At 43.2% G+C, this 20621-nt stretch overlaps 1 protein-coding gene across 1 annotated transcript in view; it reads right to left on the reverse strand.

Annotated features, from left to right (window-relative positions):
* The window catches only part of LOC106572974 (uncharacterized), a 127059-nt gene that overhangs the window by 42455 nt on the left and 63983 nt on the right, over positions 1-20621 (reverse strand). The window contains 4 exon segments of the mRNA XM_045696564.2: positions 622-742; positions 3273-3411; positions 4977-5051; positions 6271-6402. Of these exon segments, the coding sequence (XP_045552520.2) occupies positions 622-742; positions 3273-3411; positions 4977-5051; positions 6271-6402 (467 nt within the window).

A 20621-nucleotide genomic window follows, 5' to 3' on the forward strand; every position in this document is an offset into this window, starting at 1 on the left:
TCTCTCTCTTCCCTCTCTCTCTTCCCTTTCTCTTCCCTCTCTCTTCCATTTCTCTTCTCTCTCTCTCTCTCTCTCTTCCCTCTCTCTCTTCCCTCTTTCTCTTCCCTGTCTCTCTTCCCTCTCTCTCTTCTCTCTCGTCCCTCCTTTATTTCCGCACTTCTTTGTTTCAGTTCAGTTCATTTATTTCCCTCCCTCTCTTTCTCCAGCTCTCATTATTTATCTGATCAACGTACAGTGAGGGGAAAAAAGTATTTGATCCCCTGCTGATTTTGTACGTTTGCCCACTGACAAAGAAATTATCAGTCTATAATTTTAATGGTAGGTTTATTTGAACAGTGAGAGACAGAATAACAACAAAGAAATCCAGAAAAACGCATGTCAAAAATGTTATAAATTGATTTGCATTTTAATGAGGGAAATAAGTATTTGACCCCTCTGCAAAACATGACTTAGTACTTGGTGGCAAAACCCTTGTTGGCAATGTAATTAGTCTCTGGTGTGAATGACTGAGCTTCCCTTTATTGTAGATAGAGGACTGGAGGAGGAGAGGAGAGGGAGGAGAGAAGGGAGATACAGAGAGGAGGAGAGCAGAAAGAGGGGGGAGAGAGAGAGGTACCTTACCCAGGTACTCCGGTGTTCCACAGGGTTCTGTGATGGAACCGTTCTCAAACTTGGACAGGTAGAAATCCCGCAGAACCACTTTGTTGTGATTGTTCTCTGTGTAGTACATCAGGTTCTCCAACTGTAGAACCACAAAACACACCACACACACACACACACACACACACACACACACACACACACACACACACACACACACACACACACACACACACACACACACACACACACATACACACACACACACACACACACACACACACACACACACACACACACACACAGGAGCAGGTAGAGAGCTTCATATCTTTACCATGGATCTGTTGGGGCGGTATGCAAATCGGAGTGGGTCCAGGGTGTCTGGGATGATGTGAGCCCATGACCAGCCTTTCAAAGCATTTCATGACTACAGATGTCAGTGCTATGGTAGCGATAGTCATTTAGAAAGGTTACCTTGGCGTTCTTGGGCCTATGGTGGTCTGCTGGTAAAACATATAGGTATTAGGGTTAGGGTTAACCCTAACCCTAACCCTCCCTCAGGGAGGTTGAAAATGTCAGTGAAGACACTGAGTACACACCCTGGTAATCCGTCTGGCCCTGCGGCCTTGTGAATGTTAAGGTCTTACTCACATCATCTAACGGAAAGCATGATCACACAGCCGTCCGGAACAGCTGGTGCTCTCATGCATGGTTCAGTGTTGCTAGCCTCGAAATTCGATCTTGGTCCCATATTGACGCTTTGTATGTTTGATGGTTTGTCGGAGGGCATAGCGGGATGTATGTGTGTGTGTGTGAGTGTGAGTGTGAGTGTGTGTGTGTGTGTGTGTGTGTGTGTGTGTGTGTGTGTGTGTGTGTGTGTGTGTGTGTGTGTGTGTGTGTGTGTGTGTGTGTGTGTGTGTGTGTGTGTGTGTATGTGTGTGTGTATGTGTGTGGTGTTTGTGTGTGTGTAAGTAATAGCATCTCTCTTCTATGTGTCCCAAAAGAGACTGAGCACGTTTACATGCACACTAATAATTAGACATTAAACCGATTATGGCAGAAGGCAGAGTATGGCACTAGTCATGTAAACACTTTACTCTGCTGATCTTAATAGGCGTTAAGGTCAAAATCAAAGTGAGCGTAACGCTGTTTAAAACCCCTGGCTTTCTGAGCCATCTTTCAAATGATTAGGACGTGAACAGCTTAGTCGTTGTTCCAGCTGTGTGTTACCGCTAGCCTCCCTCTTATGAACGAGGGAAGTGAGTTCGGAAAAACTTAAAGTATGCCTCTTTTGAAATTGTTTTCACATGGTTGCTGTGGTAGAACGTTTATTTAGAGTGGCGATTTTAACTCCCTGTAGGTAGCCTGATGTTTTAGGTAGCCTGATGTTTTAGGTAGCCTGATTTTTTAGGTAGCCTGATTTTAACTCCCTTTAGGTAGCCTGATTTTAACTCCCTTTAGGTAGCCTGATTTTAACTCCCTTTAGGTAGCCTGATTTTATCTCCCTTTAGGTAGCCTGATTTATCTCCCTTTAGGTAGCCTGATGTTTTAGGTAGCCTGATGTCTTTTAGGTAGCCTGATTTTTAACTCCCTTTAGGTAGCCTGATGTTTTAGGTAGCCTGATGTTTTAGGTAGCCTGATTTTAACTCCCTTTAGGTAGCCTGATGTTTTAGGTAGCCTGATTTTTAACTCCCTTTAGGTAGCCTGATTTTAACTCCCTTTAGGTAGCCTGATTTTAACTCCTTTTAGGTAGCCTGATTTTAACTCCCTTTAGTAGCCTGATTTTTTACTCCCTTTAGGTAGCCTGATTTTAACTCCCTTTAGGTAGCCTGATTTTAACTCCCTGTAGGTAGCCTGATTTTAACTCCCTTTAGGTAGCCTGATTTTAACTCCCTTTAGGTAGCCTGATTTTAAACTCCCTTTAGGTAGCCTGATTTTAACTCCTTTTAGGTAGCCTGATGTTTTAGGTAGCCTGATGTTTTAGGTAGCCTGATTTTAACTCCCTTTAGGTAGCCTGATTTTTTACTCCCTTTAGGTAGCCTGATTTTAACTCCCTTTAGGTAGCCTGATGTTTTAGGTAGCCTGATTTTAACTCCCTTTAGGTAGCCTGATTTTAACTCCTTTTAGGTAGCCTGATTTTTAACTCCCTTTAGGTAGCCTGATTTTAACTCCTTTTAGGTAGCCTGATTTTAACTCCTTTTAGGTAGCCTGATGTTTTAGGTAGCCTGATTTTAACTCCCTTTAGGTAGCCTGATTTTAACTCCCTTCAGGTAGCCTGATTTTAACTCCTTTTAGGTAGCCTGATTTTAACTCCTTTTAGGTAGCCTGATGTTTTAGGTAGCCTGATTTTAACTCCCTTTAGGTAGCCTGATTTTAACTCCCTTTAGGTAGCCTGATTTTAACTCCCTTTAGGTAGCCTGATTTTTAACTCCTTTTAGGTAGCCTGGTTTTAGAATATGTCCATGTCATCAATTACTAGGGAAATCGTTCTTCTTGCAAAGAATATAAACGTTTTTAAACAAATGATTATATTAATCGGACTATTCACAATAATCATATTATTGTTTGTATGTAACCATAGTCCTTGTGAGGGGAGGGATACTTTAATGTTAGGAGGGGACTCCTCAAGGTTAGCTCTCTTGGTTTTACACACACAAACCCCTTTTACCTACCTTGAGGTTCCTGTGGACGATGTTGAGTGAGTGTAGGTAGGATACGGCCTCTAGAACCTGTTTGATCACGTTGGAAGCATCTCTCTCTGTGTAATTCCCCTGGTCCAGAATCCAGTCAAACACATCGCCGCCTGTAGCCCTGCAAAACACACACACACACACACACACACACACACACACACACACACACACACACACACACACACACACACACACACACACACACACACACACACACACCTTGTTATTTGTCCGTTACATTTTTTTAAATGTAACCTTTATTTAACTAGGCAAGTCAGTTAATAAGAAGAAATTCTTATTTACAATGACGGACTACCCCGGACCATATCCTATCTAAGTCTCCCTATGGGACTCCCAATCACGGCCGGATGTGATACAGCCTGGATTCAAACCAGGGTGTCTGTAGTGACACCTCAAGCACTGAGATGCAGTGAGTTAGACCGCTGTGCTACTCGGGAGCCCAGTCCACAAGGACTGCAAGATGAGTGTATCTCATTACCCCTGGTCTCTCTATCATTACCCCTGGTCTCTCTATCATTACCCCTGGTCTCTCTCATTACCCCTGGTCTCTCTCATTACCCCTGGTCTCTCTCTCATTACCCCTGGTCTCTCTCTCATTACCCCTGGTCTCTCATTACCCCTGGTCTCTCTATCATTACCCCTGGTCTCTCTCTCATTACCCCTGGTCTCTCTCTCATTACCCCTGGTCTCTATGATTACCCAAGGTCTCTCTCTCATTACCCCTGGTCCAACAGACCCCTGGTCTCTCTATCATCATTAGTATGCTTGCATCTGTGTCACTCTACTTTTATATTACCTCCCGTCTCACTCCTCCCGTCTCACTCCTCCCGTCTCACTCCTCCCATCTCACTCCTCCCGTCTCACTCCTCCAGTTTCACGCCTCCCGTCTCACTCCTCCAGTTTCACTCCTCCTGTTTCACGCCTCCCGTCTCACTCCTCCCGTCTCACTCCTCCCGTCTCACTCCTCCCATCTCACTCCTCCCGTCTCCCGTCTCCCGTCTCACTCCTCCCGCCTCCCGTCTCACTCCTCACGCCTCCCGCCTCCCGTCTCACTCCTCCCGTCTCACTCCTCCCGTCTCACGCCTCCCGTCTCACTCCTCCCGTCTCACGCCTCACGCCTCCCGCCTCCCGTCTCACTCCTCACGCCTCCCGCCTCCCGTCTCACTCCTCACTCCTCACGCCTCCCGCCTCACTCCTCCCGTCTCACTCCTCCTGTCTCACGCGTCACGCCTCCCGCCTCCCGTCTCACTCCTCACGCCTCCCGCCTCCCGTCTCACTCCTCCTGTTTTATATCTGTTGCAATCTGTTTTTAAACTAATCGCAGTTATCCAATAAGAGCCGTCCGAGCCCAGAGCTAAGCCAATGAGCTGTAAGACGCGAGCTCATGCTGATTTTTTCATAACGATTGTTATTCTTTTATTTTCAATTAAAAATAAATAAATTAACCTTTTATTTTCACGGAGAGTCTCTGCCTAACACCCATCCATGAGCACTGCTTTAGGAACACAGTGGTGGGCGTGTGCGCAGTCACCAATACAGCAACTTTATGAAGGGTAAATATCTGCTCTAGCTAAAATAGTGTGTCTCTTCTGTTGCAGAGAGGAGCAGAGTAATAACCTACTGTGGCCTTGGAGGTCATGAATACAGTAGAAACACACTCACAGCTCCTGGATGATGAAGTACTCTTTCCGCGTCTCAAACGTGTCGATCAGTTGGAGGATGTTTGGATGTTTGACCCTGGAACAGCCAGAGGAGGAGGCATTCAGACACAGCTTTCTATTAACAGTAACCAGAGGAGGCATTCAGACACATAAACTGGGTTCTATTGACTACGCTTGGCTGAGGACTGAGGACCAGAGTGTCTGCCTTGCTGGGGACTGAGGACCACAGTGTCTGCTGGCTGAGGACTGAGGACCACAGTGTCTGCTGGCTGAGGACTGAGGACCAGAGTGTCTGCTGGCTGAGGACTGAGGACCACAGTGTCTGCTGGCTGAGGACTGAGGACCAGAGTGTCTGCTGGCTGAGGACCAGAGTGTCTGCTGGCTGAGGACCAGAGTGTCTGCTGGCTGAGGACTGAGGACCACAGGGTCTGCTGGCTGAGGACTGAGGACCACAGTGTCTGCTGGCTGAGGACTGAGGACCAGAGGGTCTGCTGGCTGAGGACTGAGGACCACAGTGTCTGCTGGCTGAGGACTGAGGACCACAGGGTCTGCTGGCTGAGGACTGAGGACCACAGGGTCTGCTGGCTGAGGACTGAGGACCACAGGGTCTGCTGGCTGAGGACTGAGGACCACAGGGTCTACTGGCTGAGGACTGAGGACCACAGGGTCTACTGGCTGAGGACTGAGGACCACAGGGTCTACTGGCTGAGGACGAGACCACGGGTCTACTGGCTGAGGACTGAGGACCACAGTTTTTTCCTTTAAATGAATGTCTGCTTTAGATCCGGAGAACAGGTTTGCATCTCAAATGGTTCCCTGCTTTAGGAGAACATCTCAAATGGTTCCCTGCTTTAGGAGGACATCTCAAATGGTTCCCTGCTTTAGGAGGACATCTCAAATGGTTCCCTGCTTTAGGAGGACATCTCAAATGGTTCCCTGCTTTAGGAGAACATCTCAAATGGTTCCCTGCTTTAGGAGAACATCTCAAATGGTTCCCTGCTTTAGGAGGACATCTCAAATGGTTCCCTGCTTTAGGAGGACATCTCAAATGGTTCCCTGCTTTAGGAGGACATCTCAAATCGTTCCCTGTACCAGCGTTGAAAGTAGCAGACTCTACAGGGCACAGGGTTTCATTTGGGATGCCAGGTGTGTGGACTCCCTGGCTTATCAATGTAGAAAACAGTCAACAAAAACCGTCAGCTGTACTTTGATAAGCCTGCATTCAAATGTTCTGTCAGGCTTTCTACTCTCACTCGGATACATGAAGAAAGACTCATTTAAACAGGATCGCATACATTTTGAGGATCAGGATTTCATTCTTGGCAGCCTTGCGTACTTTCCTCCCGTCCTTCTTCAGAAACTTCTTACAGACGAACACCTTGTTGGTTTGTCGGTCTTTAGCCATACACAGCTCACAGAACTCCTTCCTAGAGAGAGGAGAGAGATGGAGAGAGACGGAGAGGGAGAGAGAGACGGAGAGGGAGAGGGAGAGAGAGAAGAGAGAGATGGAGAGAGAGAGAAGAGAGAGATGGAGAGGGAGAGAGAGAGGGAGAGAGACGGAGAGGGAGAGAGAGAGAGGGACGGAGAGAGAGAGACGGAGAGAGAGAGACGGAGAGAGAGAGACAGAGAGAGAGAGACAGAGAGAGAGAGACAGAGGAGAGAGACGGAGAGAGACGGAGAGAGAGGGAGATAGACGGAGAGGGAGAGAGGGAGAGAGGGAGAGAGGGAGAGAGACGGAGAGAGGGGGAGAGAGGGGGAGAGAGAGAGACGGAGAGAGAGAAACGGAGAGAGAGGGAGTGAGAGAGAGACAGAGAGAGAGATGGATAGAGAGAGAGGAGTGAGAGACGGAGAGAGAGAGGGACGGAGAGAGAGAAACGGAGAGAGAGGGAGTGAGAGAGAGACAGAGAGAGAGATGGATAGAGAGAGAGGAGTGAGAGACAGAGAGAGAGAGGGGGAGAGAGAGAGAGAGGGGGAGAGAGAGAGAGAGAGAGAGAGGGGGAGAGAGAGAGAGAGAGAGGGGGAGAGAGAGAGAGGGGGGAGAGAGAGAGGGAGAGAGAGAGAGGGAGAGAGAGAGATGGAGAGAGAGAGACGGAGAGAGAGGAGAGAAAGAGGAGAGAGAGAGAGTGAGGACACCATGGATCATTTATCTATTTCATATAGAATTTTAGGTAACAAAAAACATGTAATTTTTTTGGGGGATAAAATATTGAATTTGTCCTTTACTGCTATAGGCCATAGAAACAAAATGAATAACACATTCATAAATGGCAAAACAGACAGTAAAACAATGAATCATAAGGAAAAAGGTTTTGCAGGGCCTGTCCGATATTGTTTTATTCTATAAACTACTGACAACATTTCTCCCAAATTCCAAATAAAAATATTGTCATTTAGAACATTTATTAGCATTTATTTGGTGATTGAAAATCTGGGTTATTCCACCAAATATGATTTCTGAACTCTTCCTAAGTTAAAACATTAGTATTGTGTTGTTTTAAAATGAATATGAACTTATTTTCTTTGCATTATTCGAGGTCTGACAACACTGCATCTTTTTTTTGTTATTTTGACCAGTTGTCATTTTCTGCAAATAAATGCTCTAAATTACAATATTTTTATTTGGAATTTGGGAGAAATGTTGTCAGTAGTTTATAGAATAAAACAAAAATGTTCATTTTACCCAAACACATACCTATAAATAGTAAAACCAGAGAAACTGATAGTTTTGCAGTGGGCTCTTAATTCTTTCCAGAGCTGTGTGTGTGTGTGTGTATTAACAGTGTGTGTGTGTGTGTGTGTATTAACAGTGTGTGTGTGTGTGTATTAACAGTGTGTGTGTGTGTGTGTGTATTAACAGTGTGTGTGTGTGTGTGTATTAACAGTGTGTGTGTGTGTGTGTGTGTGTGTGTGTATTAACAGTGTGTGTGTGTGTGTATTAACAGTGTGTGTGTGTGTGTGTGTATTAACAGTGTGTGTGTGTGTGTGTATTAACAGTGTGTGTGTGTGTGTGTGTGTGTGTGTGTGTGTGTGTGTGTGTGTGTGTGTGTGTGTGTGTGTGTGTGTGTATTAACAGTGTGTGTGTGTGTATTAACAGTGTGTGTGTATATATACACATATATGCACACCCACACACACACACACACACACACACACGTACAGTGCATTCGTAAACTATTCAGACCCCTTCTGTCACAGGTGTCGTAATGTAGAGACCAAGGCGCAGCGGGTTGCGTGCTCATAATTATATTTATTATAGCGAACACGGGAAAACAATAAACAAAGAACGACAGCTAACAGATTTGCAGGCTATAACTACAAGTAGTGCAAATACAACTACCCACGAAAAACAAAGACAAACACACTGTCACGTCCTGACCAGCAGAGGGAGGTATTGTATCAGTTGTGGTCAGGATGTGGCAGGTTGTTTGTATGTTAACGGTTTGTGTTGGGGATGGGACTCCCAATTGAAGGCAGGTGTGTTGAGTTGCCTTTGATTGGGAGTCCTATATAGAAGGGTGTGTTTTTCTTTGGGATTGTGGGTAGTTGTTTGTGTGCACTGCGTTTGTTTTAGCACACTGTTGCCGTTGTGAGTATTGTTTTTTTGGTTTTCCAGTGGATACTTTACTTGTTTTTTATCAATAAACATGAGTATCCACATTCCCGCTGCGCCTTGGTCCATTCCTAACGACGGTCGTTACACCCTACTATATAGGACTCCCAATCAAAGGCAACTCAACACACCTGCCTTCAATTGAGAGTCCAACCCCAATCAACTAGACATAGAAACACAGACATAGACCAGTGACAAACCCCATAATACATACATCAACTACCCTCTGCCACGTCCTGACCAAACTACAATAACCAAATATACTGGTCAGGACGTGACACCTTCACTTGTTCCACATTTTGTTACTTTACAGCCTTATTCTAAAATGGATTAAGTACATTTTCCCCTCAATCTACACACAATCCCCCATAATGACAGAGCAATTTTTGCAAATGTATAAAAAAAATAATAATAATGAAATATCACATTTACATAAGTATTCAGACCCTTTACTCAGTATTTTGTTGAAGCACCTTTGGCAACGATTACAGCCTCGAGTCTTCTTGGGTATGACGCTACAAGCTTGGCACACCTGTATTTGGGGAGTTTCTTCCATTCTTCTCTGCAGATCCTCTCAAGCTCTGTCAGGTTGGATGGGTAACGTCGCTGCACAGCAATTTTGAGGTCTCTTCAGAGATGTTCGATAGGGTTCAAGTCCGGGCTCTGGCTGGGCCACTCAAGGACATTCAGAGACTTGTCCCGAAGCCACTCCTGCGTTGTCTTGGCTGTGTGCTTAGGGTCGTTGTCCTGTTGGAAGGTGAACCTTCACCCCAGTCTGAGGTCCTGGGCGCTCGGAAGCATGTTTTCATCAAGGATCTCTCTGTACTTTGCTCCGTTCATCTTTCCCTCGATCCTGACTAGTCTCCAAGTCCCTGCTGCTGAAAGACATCCCCACAGCATGATGCTGCCACAACCATGCTTCACCGTAGGGATGGTGCCAGGTTTCTTCCGGATGTGACGCTTGGCATTCAGGCCGAAGAGTTCAATCTTGGTTTCATCAGATCAGAGAATCTTGTTTCTTTGAGAGTCCTTTAGGTGTCTTTGGGCTGTGGGCTGTTATGTGCCTTTTACAGAGGAGTGGCTTCCATCTGTCCACCTTACCTTAAAGGCCTGATTGGTGGAGTGCTGCAGAGATGGTTGTCCTTCTGGAAGGTTCTCCCATCTCCACAGAGGAACTACAGATCTCTGTCAGAGTGACCATCGGGTTCTTGGTCACCTCCCTGACCAAGGCCCTTATCCCCTGATTGCTCAGTTTGGCCAGGCAGCCAGCTCTAGGAAGAGTCTTGGTGGTTCCAAACTTCTTCCATTTAATAATGATGGAGGGCACTGTGTTCTTGGGGACCTTCAATGCTGCAGACATTTTTGGTACCCTTCCCCAGATCTGTGCCTCGACACAATCCTGTCTCTGAGCTCTAACGACAAATCTTTCGACCTGATGGCTTGGTTTTTGCTTTGACATGCACTGTCAACTGTGGGACCTCATATAGACAGGCGTGTGCCTTTCCAAATCATGTCCAATCAATTTAATTTACCACAGGTGGACTCCAATCAAGTTGTAGAAACATTTACATTTACATTACATTTAAGTCATTTAGCAGACGCTCTTATCCAGAGCGACTTACAAATTGGTGCATTCACTATTTTGAGGAAGTGTATATTGGCTAAGGCGTCTCAAGATGGAAGAACAGTGCTATATAATAGCACCTTATTCCTAAGTATACAACCTTTGAACAGGTACAATTGGGTCAAAAATAGTGCACTATACTATATTTATCAATAAGGTGAAATTTGGGAAGAACTTATTGTTTCACATTCTGCCTACCCCCACTATAAAACATGGTCTATAAAACATGGTCTTCCTCCACTATAAAACATGGTCTACCTCCACTATAAAACATGGTCTACCCCTACTATAAAACATGGTCTACCCCCACTATAAAACATGGTCTACCCCCAATATAAAACATGGTCTACCACCACTATAAAACATGGTCTACCCCCACTATAAAACATGGTCTACCCCCACTATAAAACATGGTCTACCCCCACTATAAAACATGGTCTACCCCCACTATAAAACATGGTCTACCCCCACTATAAAACATGGACTATAAAACATGGTCTACCCCCACTATAAAACATGGTCTACCTCCACTATAAAACATGGTCTACCCCCACAATAAAACATGGTCTACCCCCACTATAAAACATGGTCTACCCCCACTATAAAACATGGTCTATAACACATGGTCTACCCCCACTATAAAACATGGTCTACCCCCACTATAAAACATGGTCTATAACACATGGTCTACCCCCACTATAAAACATGGTCTACCCCCACTATAAAACATGGTCTACCCCCACTATAAAACATGATCTACCCCCACTATAAAACATGGTCTACCCCCACTATAAAACATGGTCTACCACCACTATAAAACATGGTCTACCCCCACTATAAAACATGGTCTATAACACATGGTATACCCCCACTATAAAACATGGTCTAACCCCACTATAAAACATGGTCTATAACACATGGTCTACCCCCACTATAAAACATGGTCTACCCCCACTATAAAACATGGTCTACCCCCACTATAAAACATGGTCTACCCCCACTATAAAACATGGACTATAAAACATGGTCTACCCCCACTATAAAACATGGTCTACCTCCACTATAAAACATGGTCTACCCCCACTATAAAACATGGTCTACCCCCACTATAAACATGGTCTACCACCACTATAAATCATGGTCTACCTCCACTATAAAACATGGTCTACCCCCACTATAAAACATGGTCTACCTCCACTATAAAACATGGTCTACCACAACTATAAAACATGGTCTACCCCCAATATAAAACATGGTCTACCCCCACTATAAAACATGGTCTATAAAACATGGTCTTCCCCCAACATAAGACATGGTCTACCTCCACTATAAAACATGGTTTACCTCCTCTATAAAACATGGTCTACCTCCACTATAAAACATGGTCTACCCCCACTATAAAACATGGTCTACCTCCACTATAAAACATGGTCTACCTCCACTATAAAACATGGTCTACCACCACTATAAAACATGGTCTACCCCCACTATAAAACATGGTCTACCCCCACTATAAAACATGGTCTACCCCCACTATAAAACATGGTCTACCCCTACTATAAAACATGGTCTACCCCCACTATAAAACATGGTCTACCCCCACTATAAAACATGGTCTTCCTCCACTATAAAACATGGTCTACCCCCACTATAAACAATGGTCTACCACAACTATAAAACATGGTCTACCCCCAATATAAAACATGGTCTACCCCCACTATAAAACATGGTCTATAAAACATGGTCTTCCCCCAACATAAGACATGGTCTACCTCCACTATAAAACATGGACTACCTCCACTATAAAACATGGTCTACCACTACTATAAAACATGGTCTACCCCCACTATAAAACATGGACTATAAAACATGGTCTACCCCCACTATAAAACATGGTCTACCCCCACTATAAAACATGGTCTACCCCCACTATAAAACATGGTCTAGAACACATGGTCTACCCCCACTATACAACATTGTCTACCCCCACTATAAAACATGGTCTACCCCCACTATAAAACATGGTCTTCCTCCACTATAAAACATGGTCTACCCCCACTATAAAACATGGTCTTCCTCCACTATAAAACATGGTCTTCCTCCACTATAAAACATGGTCTTCCTCCACTATAAAACATGGTCTACCCCCACCATAAAACATGGTCTACCCCCACTATAAAACATGGTCTACCACCACTATAAAACATGGTCTACCCCCACTATAAAACATGGTCTATAAAACATGGTCTACCTCCACTATAAAACATGGTCTACCCCCACCATAAAACATGGTCTACCCCCACTATAAAACATGGTCTACCCCCACTATAAAACATGGTCTACCCCCACTATAAAACATGGTCTACCTCCACTATAAAACATGGTCTTCCTCCACTATAAAACATGGTCTACCCCCACTATAAAACATGGTCTACCCCCACTATAAAACATGGTCTACCCCCACTATAAAACATGGTCTACCCCCACTATAAAACATGGTCTATAACACATGGTCTACCCCCACTATAAAACATGGTCTACCCCCATAAAACATGGACTACCCCCACTATAAAACATCGTCTACCCCCACTATAAAACATGGTCTACCTCCACTATAAAACATGGTCAATAAAACATGGTCTACCCCCACTATAAAACATGGTCTATAACACATGGTCTACCCCCACTATAAAACATGGTCTACCCCCACTATAAAACATGGTCTACCTCCACTATAAAACATGGTCTACCACCACTATAAAACGTGGTCTACCTCCACTATAAAACATAGTCTACCCCCACTATAAAACATGGTCTACCCCCACTATAAAACATGGTCTACCCCCACTATAAAACATGGTCTACCCCCACTATAAAACATGGACTACCTCCACTATAAAACATGGACTACCTCCACTATAAAACATGGTTTACCTCCACTAATAAACATGGTCTACCCGCACTATAAAACATGGGCTACCCCCACTATAAAACATGGTCTACCCCCACTATAAAACATGGTCTACCTCCACTATAAAACATGGTCTACCCCTACTATAAAACATGGTCTACCCCCACTATAAAACATGGTCTATAACACATGGTCTACCCCCACTATACAACATGGTCTACCCCCACTATAAAACATGGTCTACCTCCACTATAAAACATGGTCTACCACCACAATAAAACATGGACTACCCCCACTATAAAACATGGTCTACCTCCACTATAAAACAGGGTCTACCCCCACTATAAAACATGGTCTACCCCCAATATAAAACATGGTCTACCCCCACTATAAAACATGGTCTACCCCCACTATAAAACACGGTCTACCCCCACTATAAAACATGGTCTACCCCCAATATAAAACATGGTCTACCCCCACTATAAAACATGGTCTACCCCCACTATAAAACATGGTGTACCCCCAGTATAAAACATGGTCTACCTCCACTATAAAACATGGTCTACCCCTACAATAAAACATGGACTACCCCCACTATAAAACATGGTCTATAAAACATGGTCTACCCCCACTATAAAACATGGTCTACCTCCACTATAAAACATGGTCTTCCTCCACTATAAAACATGGTCTTCCTCCACTATAAAACATGGTCTTCCTCCACTATAAAACATGGTCTACCTCCACTATAAAACATGGTCTACAACCACTATAAAACATGGTCTACCCCCACTATAAAACATGGTCTACCCCTACTATAAAACATGGTCTATAAAACATGGTCTTCCCCCACTATACAACATTGTCTACCCCACTATAAAACATGGTCTACCCCCACTATAAAACATGGTCTATAAAACATGGTCTTCCCCCACTATAAGACATGGTCTACCTCCACTATAAAACATGGTTTACCTCCTCTATAAAACATGGTTTACCCCCACTATAAAACATGGTCTACCTCCTCTATAAAACATGGTTTACCCCCACTATAAAACATGGTCTACCTCCACTATAAAACATGGTCTACCTCCACTATAAAACATGGTCTACCCCAACTATAAAACATGGTCTACCCCCACTATAAAACATGGTCTACCCCCACTATAAGACATGGTCTACCTCCACTATAAAACATGGTTTACCTCCTCTATAAAACATGGTTTACCCCCACTATAAAACATGGTCTACCTCCTCTATAAAACATGGTTTACCCCCACTATAAAACATGGTGTACCTCCACTATAAAACATGGTCTACCTCCACTATAAAACATGGTCTACCCCAACTATAAAACATGGTCTACCCCCAACATAAAACATGGTCTACCCCCACTATATAATATGGTCTACCCCCATTATAAATCATGGTCTACCTCCACTATAAAACATTGTCTACCTCCACTATAAAACATGGTCTACCCCCACTATAAAACATGGTCTACCCCCACTATAAAACATGGTCTATCTCCACTATAAAACATGGTCTACCCCCACTATAAAACATGGTCTACCTCCACTATAAAACATGGTCTACCTCCACTATAAAACATGGTCTACCCCCACTATAAAACATGGACTATAAAACATGGTCTACCCCCACTATAAAACATGGTCTACCTCCACTATAAAACATGGTCTACCTCCGCTATAAAACATGGTCTACCCCCACTATAAAACATGGACTATAAAACATGGTCTACCCCTACTATAAAACATGGTCTACCCCCACTATAAAACATGGACTACCCCCACTATAAAACATGGACTACCCCCACTATAAAACATGGTCTACCCCCACTATAAAACATGGTCTACCTCCACTATAAAACATGGTCTACCGCCACTATAAAACATGGTCTACCTCCACTATAAAACATGGTCTACCCCCACTATAAAACATGGTCTACCCCCACTATAAAACATGGTCTACCCCCACTATAAAACATGGTCTACCTCCACTATAAAACATGGTCTACCCCTACTATAAAACATGGTCTACCCCCACTATAAAACATGGTCTACCCCCACTATAAAACATGGTCTACCTCCACTATAAAACATGGTCTACCCCAACTATAAAACATGGTCTACCCCCACTATAAAACATGGTCTTCCTCCACTATAAAACATGGTCTACCCCCACTATAAAACATGGTCTATAAAACATGGTCTTCCTCCACTATAAAATTTGGTCTACCCCCACTATAAAAAATGGTCTAGCCCCACTGTAAAACATGGTCTACCCCCACTATAAAACATGGTCTACCCAACTATAAAACATGGTCTTCCTCCACTATAAAACATGGTCTACCCCCACTATAAAACATGGTCTATAAAACATGGTCTTCCTCCACTATAAAATTTGGTCTACCCCCACTATAAAAAATGGTCTAGCCCCACTATAAAACATGGTCTACCCCCACTATAAAACATGGTCTACTCCCACTATAAAACATGGTCTACCCCCACTATAAAACATGGTCTACCCCCACTATAAAACATGGTCTATAACACATGGTCTACCCCCACTATAAAACATGGTCTACCCCCATAAAACATGGACTACCCCCACTATAAAACATCGTCTACCCCCACTATAAAACATGGTCTACCTCCACTATAAAACATGGTCAATAAAACATGGTCTACCCCCACTATAAAACATGCTCTACCTCCACTATAAAACATGGTCTATAACACATGGTCTACCCCCACTATAAAACATGGTCTACCCCCACTATAAAACATGGTCTACCACCACTATAAAACGTGGTCTACCTCCACTATAAAACATAGTCTACCCCGACTATAAAACATGGTCTACCCCCACTATAAAACATGGTCTACCCCCACTATAAAACATGGTCTACCCCCACTATAAAACATGGACTACCTCCACTATAAAACATGGACTACCTCCACTATAAAACATGGTTTACCTCCACTAATAAACATGGTCTACCCGCACTATAAAACATGGGCTACCCCCACTATAAAACATGGTCTACCCCCACTATAAAACATGGTCTACCTCCACTATAAAACATGGTCTACCCCTACTATAAAACATGGTCTACCCCCACTATAAAACATGGTCTATAACACATGGTCTACCCCCACTATACAACATGGTCTACCCCCACTATAAAACATGGTCTACCTCCACTATAAAACATGGTCTACCACCACAATAAAACATGGACTACCCCCACTATAAAACATGGTCTACCTCCACTATAAAACATGGTCTACCCCCACTATAAAACATGGTCTACCCCCAATATAAAACATGGTCTACCCCCACTATAAAACATGGTCTACCCCCACTATAAAACACGGTCTACCCCCACTATAAAACATGGTCTACCCCCAATATAAAACATGGTCTACCCCCACTATAAAACATGGTCTACCCCCACTATAAAACATGGTGTACCCCCAGTATAAAACATGGTCTACCCCTTCTATAAAACATCGTCTACCCCCACTATAAACATGGTCTACCACCACTATAAAACATGGTCTACCTCCACTATAAAACATGGTCTACCCCTACAATAAAACATGGACTACCCCCACTATAAAACATGGTCTATAAAACATGGTCTACCCCCACTATAAAACATGGTCTACCTCCACTATAAAACATGGTCTTCCTCCACTATAAAACATGGTCTTCCTCCACTATAAAACATGGTCTTCCTCCACTATAAAACATGGTCTACCCCCACTATAAAACATGGTCTACACCCACTATAAAACATGGTCTACAACCACTATAAAACATTGTCTACCCCCACTATAAAACATGGTCTATAAAACATGGTCTTCCCCCACTATAAGACATGGTCTACCTCCACTATAAAACATGGTTTACCTCCTCTATAAAACATGGTTTACCCCCACTATAAAACATGGTCTACCTCCTCTATAAAACATGGTTTACCCCCACTATAAAACATGGTCTACCTCCACTATAAAACATGGTCTACCTCCACTATAAAACATGGTCTACCCCAACTATAAAACATGGTCTACCCCCAACATAAAACATGGTCTACCCCCACTATATAACATGGTCTACCCCCATTATAAATCATGGTCTACCTCCACTATAAAACATTGTCTACCTCCACTATAAAACATGGTCTACCCCCACTATAAAACATGGTCTACCCCCACTATAAGACATGGTCTACCTCCACTATAAAACATGGTTTACCTCCTCTATAAAACATGGTTTACCCCCACTATAAAACATGGTCTACCTCCTCTATAAAACATGGTTTACCCCCACTATAAAACATGGTCTACCTCCACTATAAAACATGGTCTACCCCAACTATAAAACATGGTCTACCCCCAACATAAAACATGGTCTACCCCCACTATATAATATGGTCTACCCCCATTATAAATCATGGTCTACCTCCACTATAAAACATTGTCTACCTCCACTATAAAACATGGTCTACCCCCACTATAAAACATGGTCTACCCCCACTATAAAACATGGTCTATCTCCACTATAAAACATTGTCTACCCCCACTATAAAACATGGTCTACCTCCACTATAAAACATGGTCTACCCCCACTATAAAACATGGACTATAAAACATGGTCTTCCCCCACTATAAAACATGGTCTACCTCCACTATAAAACATGGTCTACCTCCGCTATAAAACATGGTCTACCCCCACTATAAAACATGGTCTACCCCACTATAAAACATGGACTATAAAACATGGTCTACCCCCACTATAAAACATGGTCTACCCCAACTATAAAACATGGTCTACCCCCAACATAAAACATGGTCTACCCCCACTATATAACATGGTCTACCCCCATTATAAATCATGGTCTACCTCCACTATAAAACATTGTCTACCTCCACTATAAAACATGGTCTACCCCCACTATAAAACATGGTCTACCCCCACTTTAAGACATGGTCTACCTCCACTATAAAACATGGTTTACCTCCTCTATAAAACATGGTTTACCCCCACTATAAAACATGGTCTACCTCCTCTATAAAACATGGTTTACCCCCACTATAAAACATTGTCTACCTCCACTATAAAACATGGTCTACCCCCACTATAAAACATGGTCTACCCCCACTATAAAACATGGTCTATCTCCACTATAAAACATTGTCTACCCCCACTATAAAACATGGTCTACCTCCACTATAAAACATGGTCTACCCCCACTATAAAACATGGACTATAAAACATGGTCTTCCCCCACTATAAAACATGGTCTACCTCCACTATAAAACATGGTCTACCTCCGCTATAAAACATGGTCTACCCCCACTATAAAACATGGTCTACCCCACTATAAAACATGGACTATAAAACATGGTCTACCCCCACTATAAAACATGGTCTACCCCAACTATAAAACATGGTCTACCCCCAACATAAAACATGGTCTACCCCCACTATATAACATGGTCTACCCCCATTATAAATCATGGTCTACCTCCACTATAAAACATTGTCTACCTCCACTATAAAACATGGTCTACCCCCACTATAAAACATGGTCTACCCCCACTATAAGACATGGTCTACCTCCACTATAAAACATGGTTTACCTCCTCTATAAAACATGGTTTACCCCCACTATAAAACATGGTCTACCTCCTCTATAAAACATGGTTTACCCCCACTATAAAACATTGTCTACCTCCACTATAAAACATGGTCTACCCCCACTATAAAACATGGTCTACCCCCACTATAAAACATGGTCTATCTCCACTATAAAACATTGTCTACCCCCACTATAAAACATGGTCTACCTCCACTATAAAACATGGTCTACCCCCACTATAAAACATGGACTATAAAACATGGTCTTCCCTCACTATAAAACATGGTCTACCTCCACTATAAAACATGGTCTACCTCCGCTATAAAACATGGTCTACCCCCACTATAAAACATGGTCTACCCCACTATAAAACATGGACTATAAAACATGGTCTACCCCTACTATAAAACATGGTCTACCCCCACTATAAAACATGGACTACCCCCACTATAAAACATGGACTACCCCCAATATAAAACATGGTCTACCCCCACTATAAAACATGGTCTACCTCCACTATAAAACATGGTCTACCGCCACTATAAAACATGGTCTACCTCCACTATAAAACATGGTCTACCCCCACTATAAAACATGGTCTACCCCCACTATAAAACATGGTCTACCCCCACTATAAAACATGGTCTACCTCCACTATAAAACATGGTCTACCCCTACTATAAAACATGGTCTACCCCCACTATAAAACATGGTCTACCCCCAATATAAAACATAGTCTACCTCCACTATAAAACATGGTTTACCCCCACTATATAACATGGTCTACCACCACTATAAAACATGGTCTACCCCCACTATAAAACATGGTCTACCTCCACTATAAAACATGGTCTACCCCAACTATAAAACATGGTCTACCCCCACTATAAAACATGGTCTTCCTCCACTATAAAACATGGTCTACCCCCACTATAAAACATGGTCTATAAAACATGGTCTTCCTCCACTATAAAATTTGGTCTACCCCCACTATAAAAAATGGTCTAGCCCCACTGTAAAACATGGTCTACCCCCACTATAAAACATGGTCTACCCAACTATAAAACATGGTCTACCCCCACTATTAAACATGGTCTACCCCCACTATAAAACATGGTCTATAACACATGGTCTACCCCCACTATAAAACATGGTCTACCTACACTATAAAACATGGTCTATAAAACATGGTCTACCCCCACTATAAAACATGGTCTACCCCTACTATAAAACATGGTCTACCCCCACTATAAAACATGGTCTACCCCCAATATAAAACATAGTCTACCTCCACTATAAAACATGGTTTACCCCCACTATATAACATGGTCTACCACCACTATAAAACATGGTCTACCCCCACTATAAAACATGGTCTACCTCCACTATAAAACATGGTCTACCCCCACTATAAAACATGGTCTACCCCCACTATAAAACATGGTCTACCTCCACTATAAAACATGGTCTATAAAACATGGTCTACCCCTACTATAAAAAATGGTCTACCCCCACTATAAAACATGGTCTTCCTCCACTATATAACATGGTCTACCTCCACTATAAAACAGGGTCTACCCCCACTATAAAACATGGTCTACCCCCACTATAAAACATGGTCTACCCCCACAAAAAAACATGGTCTACCCCCACTATAAAACATGGTCTACCCCCACTATAAAACATGGTCTACCCCCAATATAAAACATAGTCTACCTCCACTATAAAACATGGTTTACCCCCACTATATAACATGGTCTACCCCCACTATAAAACATGGTCTACCTCCACTATAAAACATGGTCTATAAAACATGGTCTATCCCCACTA

Source organism: Salmo salar, chromosome 15 (assembly GCF_965601325.2).
Source record: "Salmo salar chromosome 15, fSalSal1, whole genome shotgun sequence".
Taxonomy (NCBI): Eukaryota; Metazoa; Chordata; class Actinopteri; order Salmoniformes; family Salmonidae; genus Salmo; species Salmo salar.